The sequence below is a fragment of the Chlamydotis macqueenii genome, chromosome 4 (genome assembly GCF_036417535.1).
Source record: "Chlamydotis macqueenii isolate bChlMac1 chromosome 4, bChlMac1.mat, whole genome shotgun sequence".
NCBI lineage: Eukaryota > Metazoa > Chordata > Aves > Otidiformes > Otididae > Chlamydotis > Chlamydotis macqueenii.
Window position 1 is genome coordinate 5,850,330 of NC_141559.1, and position 6,652 is coordinate 5,856,981.

Here is a 6,652-nt window from a genome sequence, read left to right on the forward strand (position 1 = left end):
CCTTCAAAAAGTAAAACAAACACAACCAACCCCCCACAGCTCTGCTCTGCAGCCGGGTGAGTTGGGAGGGACAATGCTGAAATGTCGTTGATTTCATGAGGGGATTTAAACAGAGATCACTGCTGGTTCCTACCTGCCTGTTGGTGCACAGCAGCACTGACTCCTCAGGAGCCCACGGCATCATCATCTGCTCCCCATTGCACCCTCAGCCAGCAGAACCCAGAGCTCAGCCAGGGAGCTGCACGAAGGTCTTTCTGGAAGGACAGAGGCTGGGGGAGTGGGAGGTTCTAGGGGAGATGGAAGAGGTTTTACTCAGAGTTTTCTGTCCTAACACTTCTCTGAATTTTTCTCCTTGGACAGCACCCAGTGCCCAAAGGAAGGAAATGTCCAACAGCAGCTCCATCACTGAGTTCCTCCTCCTGGCATTCGCAGACACACGGGAGCTGCAGCTCTTGCACTTCTGGCTCTTCCTGGGCATCTACCTGGCTGCCCTCCTGGCCAACGCCCTCATCATCACTGCCATAGCCTGCGACCACCGCCTCCACACTCCCATGTACTTCTTCCTCCTCAACCTCTCTGTCCTTGACCTGGGCTGCATCTCCACCACTGTTCCCAAAGCCATGGCCAATTCCCTCTGGGACACCAGGGCAATCTCCTACTCAGGATGTGCTACACAGGCCTTTTTATTCGTCTTTTTCTTTTCAGCAGAGTACTGGCTTCTCACTGTCATGGGCTATGACCGCTACATTGCCATCTGCAGACCCCTGCACTACGGGACCCTCCTGGGCAGCAGAGCTTGCGTCCACATGGCAGCAGGTGCCTGGGGCAGTGGGTTTCTCACTGATCTGCTGCACACTGCCAATACATTTTCACTGCCACTCTGCCAGGGCAATGCTGTGGACCAGTTCTTCTGTGAAATCCCCCAGATCCTCAAGCTCTCCTGCTCAGACTCCTACCTCAGGGAAGTTGGGCTTCTTGTGGTCAGCGCCTGTGTTGCATTTGGCTGTTTTGTGTTCATTGTTGTGTCCTATGTGCAGATCTTCAGGGCTGTGCTGAGGATCCCCTCTGAGCAGGGACGGCACAAAGCCTTTTCCACGTGCCTCCCTCACCTGGCTGTGGTGTCCCTCTTTATCAGCACTGCCATGGTTGCCTACTTCAAGCCCCCCTCCATCTCCTCCCCATCTCTGAACCTGGCGGTGTCATTTCTGTACTCGGTGGTGCCTCCAGCAGTGAACCCCCTCCTCTACAGCATGCGGAACCAGGAGCTGAAGAATGCCCTATGGAAAGTGGTCCAAGGGACACAGATGCACTGCAAACAGCCTAACTCCCCTCCTCAGCATGTTTCCCAAAGTATATGTTAGGTGAGAAATTGAGGTTCTTTTTCTCCCAGATAATTCTACTTATATAAAATTTTCTCGGTTTCTACTACTTGTCTTGAGACTTGATCCTGTTGTGTCTGAGTGCATGCACCACGCTGTGCCTGATGTGACCCGTCCACTAGCAGCCTGTTCAATAAAAGGACATTTCCTGTGTGCATTGTCTGAAGGCTGGGCTCTTCCTCCGACATTGCTGCAGAAAAATTTTCCAAGGAATTGGTCTTTTGAAGTGCCTTTTCTCCTTGCATTCTCCTGATGTTTTGTCTTAAGCTCACAATTTAATTGGGTTTAATTGCACCAGAAGTTATTGTTTTAAAGGCTCTCTTCTTGGAGTCCAATGGCAGTGGAGATGGTGCATGGGCTGCCCATTGCCTCCTCAGCCTCCTTCATGTATGACCGCACTGATGGATGTACAATTTCTCTGGAAATTAATATGAAGATGTCAGGACAGGATGCAGACTCACCATGTACCCCGGGGTGGGAGTGAATGGAAACTCAAAAGATTAAGTTGTTCCAAAGCGAAGCATTGAATCAAGGTATCCACAAAGAGGATGCTGCAATGCCATAGGAGTCAGTGGGGACTCAGCAGGCAAGGGAGGGAAGTGAAGAGATGTTGGGAGCTGTTTGAGGAGCCCCAGGGCCAGGAATTTGTCCTGGTTGGTGGAGATAGTGGGGGCAGAGAAGAGGGCAAACGATGCAGTTGGGATTAAGGGTCTGTGCCATGTTCCATTGACATCCCAAGAAGCTGACTCAGAAAAAATTGTCCCAGACCAGTCCCACACACTGGCCAGTTCCACTTCTGCCCAGAGACCCCAGCCCTGAGAAGGACCCTCTGATGCATGATCACCTCCTTCTTCCTCCAGGGCTCAGTGATGCCCAACTCCACCAGCATTACTAATAAAAAGGAAACTATTTTCCTGTTGGAAGTCATTACACACCCAGTACCACAGCTCTTGCCACAGCTGGTCTGTCAGCCAAGCCCTTTCTCAGACAGCTCCAGCTAGATCAGGTGCTCATGGCCTTGTCTTGACAACTACTGAAAATCTCCATTGATGGAGATCCCACCAGCTGGCCTGGGTCCTTGCTCCAGTTTTTGGCTCTGAGGGATCTCAAAAAACACAGCTCACTCAGCCTCTCCTTGACCATAACATGCTCCAGGCCCCAAGCTTCTGGCCTCTGCAGGACTCGCTCCAGTCTGTCAGGGCCTTTCTTGTGCTGGTGAGCTCCATACTGGACACAGCAGTCCTGATGTGGTCCTGTGGTGGGTTAACCTTGACCAGCAGCAGGACACCAACTCAGCTGCTCACCCACTGACCTGACTCAACAGGACAAAAATAATAAAAAAAAAAAAGACAGAATAGCTCATGGGTCAAGATAAAGACAGGCTAATCGTTTACTAATTATTGTCAGTGGTGATGGAGAGATCAATTTAATTTATTGTTAATTAACAGCTGTGGATAGTGAGAAACTACAACAAAAATATCAAAGTCTTTCCCCCACCAGACTCCTTTTTCCCAGGCTCACATTGCTCCTTCATTCCCAATTCTTCTACACACTTCAACCCTGACAGGCACAGGGGGGTGGGAAATTGAAAGGTTCCATCAGTGTACGACAGTCCAACTCTGCCCCTCCTTCTTCCTCACACTCCTCCTCTGATCCACCATGAGTCCTCTCCACAGCATCCACTCTGTATTTCTGTGGGCTGTGTGTAATTCACATCTTTCTGCCTTACTTTTCTCCTTTATGCTCACAGAACAGTTCAGTTTGAGAGGTACCTCTCGAGATCATAGACCGTAGAATGGTTTGGGTTTGAAGTGACCTTTAAAAGTCATCTAGTCCAACCCCCTGCAGTGAGCAGGAACATCTTCAACCGGACCAGGTTGCTCAGAGCCCCGTCCAACCTGGCCTTGAGTGTTTCCAGGGATGGGACATCCACCACCTCTCTGAGCAACCTGTTCCTGTGTGCCACCACCTCCACTGTAAAAAGAATTTTCCTGGTGTCTAATCTCAATCTACCTTTTTCTATTTTAAAATCATTACCCCTCATTCTTCCTCAACAGGCCTACTGAAGAGTTCCTCCCTATCTCTACTGTAGACCCCCTTGGGGTACCAGAAGGCCCCTATAAGGTCTCCCTTGAGCCTCCTCTTCTCAGGCTGAACAGTGCCAACTCTCTCAGCCTGTCCTCATAGGAAAGGTGCTCCAGCCCACTGATCATCTTTGTGGCCCTCTGCACCATCTAGACTCAACATCTCGAGAGACGTGGATGGACTGGTACAGCCAGGGACATTCCCCATCTCCTAGCCTGAGGCATGCAGTCAAGATGCAAATGTCTGCAGTGCACACTTGTTACAGGCCTCCAGGCAGAGTGTGACTCGTTCGGCATGACCCTCTAAGCCTGGATCAGCTCATTTTGCTTCTGTTCCCCTTCTCCGCAACTATCAAGACTATGGGAGCTCTCGTGAAATCTAAATTCCTCCTTTGCAGCTTCCCCTGCTTCCACCTCCTGCGTGCTGCCTTTCTGTCCTGGAGCTCAGGCAGTTCAGACAAGCAGCCTCCTGAGATGCTTGCTTCTTTCCAAGGTTATTTGGAGAGATCACTCTTGTCCTTGGAGGAGGCTGTCCTGTAAGGCCTACCGGATTGCCTGAGCTCCTCCACCCTTCAGAGCTGCTCCCCAAGGCACCGCTTGTATCAGTCTCCCAAGGACAGCACAGACTCCTGCTCCGCAGTCCACGGGCCCGTGCTCTGCTGCTGGCCTTGCTTACTGCCCTTTGTGCTTGGGACCCTGCTATTTCATGGTGATGACAGCCAAGGCTGACACAGATTGTCATAGCCATGGCCAGCTCTTTGTTCTTGGTCAGCATCAGGTCCAGGTGAGCATCACCCTTGTTGTCCCACCTGGCAGCTGTGCTAAGAAGTCATCCCAAGAACCTCCAGATTGTTGGCACCGTGTTGTTTGCCTGGCCAGTGAATGCCAGGGCACTTACCGTCCCCCATGGGAACCAGCTCGTTAAGCTGGAGACTTCCTCAGGTTGCTGACAGAAGACTTTTTCTGCCTACTCTGCTCGATCACGTAGTTTAGATCTGCCAAGACAATGTCACCGTACTGACTTCTTCTCCCATCCTCACTCACACAAGCTAACTCAACCTCTTGCCCAGCTCATAGAGAAGCTGCTCCTTCACACATTGGTCATCCTCCTCATCCTCATCCTCCCTGCCATTCCCTCTGGCAGAGCTTGTGTCCCTCCATCGCAGCACCCCAGTTGAGCAAGGTGTCTTACCACATCTAATTCAATCCAAAAATGTCACATTGCTGTGACAAGACATGGGGGTCCTCCTGACAGTGCACATTTGGGGCACAGCAACTCAGCTGTGGCACCACAGAAGAACACAATCTTCTCACAGGGAAACTGATCCCTACCAGAAGACCATGGTACATCAAGCAGTTAGCGCTGAACTGCACTGTGCTGCACGTACACCATGGCCTTGAAACCTGTGCTGTGCTGCATGGATCCTTTGGCCACAGGACAGCCTCAGCAGCAGTGTCACACAGAGTCTGCAGGCTGGTCCTGCTTTGTACTGGACATTACGTCTGCTGCGTGGCTTTGCCTGTATCGCACAGTGCAGCAGAAAGATCTCATGAAAACATCATTTCAGTTTGACTGTAGAGAAGATGAATGGAGTTGTTTCCTAGTGAGAAAATCCTGTAGTAGCTTGACTGGCCAAAACAGAAGGCAGTGTTCTATGGATGGGGTCTACAGGCTGTGCAGTGTTTGGATCGGAAGCCCGTTCAATGTTTCACCACCTGGGGTTCTCACCTTCTCAAGGGAGACAAGATTGCCTCTGTGATACTCCTCTTATAGTGCTAGACCTAACGAACAGCAGTTGAAATGATACCTCATGGAGTTTGATCACCTTCCTAAGTGGGATCGTAACGGACCAGGATCTCCTGAGGAAAAAACACTTTATCAGCACCCTTGTCTGCAAATCTCCTGGTCTCAAGGACTGGTAAGGGTGTAGTTTTCTCAAGTAACCCCTGCCTTGATCCCCATCCACCCTTGGTTGTTCTCATCCAGAATCCTGCCTCAAAGCACAAAAGTCTGGGAGATGTTGCTGGGGGCAACTGAGGCAAAGACATAGATTATCTCAGATCTACCTCTACTCTGCTCTCATGAGACCCACCTGGAGTACTGCATCCAGTTCTGGAGACCCCAGCATCAGAAGCACATGGACCTGTTGGAGTGTGTCCAGAGGAGACCACAAAGATGATCAGAGGGCTGGAGCACCTCTCCTGTGAGGGCAGGCTGAGAGAGTTGGGGCTGTTCAGCCTGGAGAAGAGAAATCCCTGGGGAGACCTTATAGAAGCCTTCCAGTTCCTAAAGGGGGCCTACAGGAAAGATGGGGAGAAACTCTTCAGTAGGGTCTGCTGTGATAGGATGAGAGGTAATAGTTTGAACATAGAAAGAGGCAGATTCAGATTAGACATTAGAAAAGTTTTTTTTACACTGAGGGTGGTAGAACACTGGCACAGGTTGCCCAGAGAGGTGGTGGATGCCCTGGAAACATTCAAGGTCAGGTTGGACGGGGCTCTGAGCAACCTGATAAGGGTGGAGATGTCCCTGGTCCTTGCAGGGGAGTTGGACGAGATGATCTTTAAAAGTCCCTTCCAACCCTAACCATTCTATGATTCTGCAATTCTCCCTACACCGACTCTTTCCAAATTTAGCAGTCATCCCACAAGACTTCTGGTTCCTTTCTAACTGTTCCTGAAGTAGCAGCAGCTCACATTGGTGCCTCTGAATGCCACTTTGAGTGTCAACTGAGTTTTGATGTGAACCATTGCTGTGCCTAGAGGATGCTGTCTTTGGAGAACAGATGATCTCTGACATGTTGCCCTGTCTCTGCAAACTTCTCCATCAGAGCTTGCAGTTACCTGCAGGTACCTTCACCACCTCCGGCAGCTCCCCTGTGGCCAGGTATTTGCACCTGAACACCTCGCTCCTGCCCTCCATCTCCACTAGTGAGCGTGGGAGTTGAGAGAAGACGCTCACGTGCAGGTGTCCATTCCGTGCACACCTGATCAGTGGCCGAAGTAGGTTTGTGGTGTGCATGGGAGGGAGCTGAGTCTCCTTCAAATGCTGGGAACAGAAACGCAGGATGAGAGGCCTTCATTGCCTCAGCTGAACCCCTTCTCTCAGGAGGGGTAAAGGAGATCCCTGCCTGTCTCTGTCTGGGAGTCCTGACCAATTTAAAAAAAAAAAAAAAATTAGATGTAACT

At 50.7% G+C, this 6,652-nt stretch overlaps 1 protein-coding gene across 1 annotated transcript; it reads left to right on the forward strand.

Annotated features, from left to right (window-relative positions):
* Nucleotides 1–296: 296 nt before the first annotated feature.
* On the forward strand, nucleotides 297–4,664 carry LOC147600798 (olfactory receptor 14A16-like). Its single transcript, XM_086746607.1, has 2 exons — nucleotides 297–1,306; nucleotides 4,610–4,664. Exons 1-2 carry the CDS (start codon nucleotides 297–299, stop codon nucleotides 4,662–4,664), a joined length of 1,065 nt encoding a protein of 354 aa, XP_086602733.1.
* Nucleotides 4,665–6,652: the final 1,988 nt, after the last annotated feature.

What these genes read in the sequence shown, in the direction of transcription:
- LOC147600798 (XM_086746607.1), top strand. Translation starts at nt 297, where the DNA reads ATGGAAGAGGTTTTACTCAGAGTTTTCTGTCCTAACACTTCTCTGAAT. An exon ending in GTGGTCCAAGGGACACAGAT is followed by an intron (nt 1,307 to 4,609) that starts GCACTGCAAACA and finishes CCTCTGGCAGAG; the next exon opens with CTTGTGTCCCTCCATCGCAG.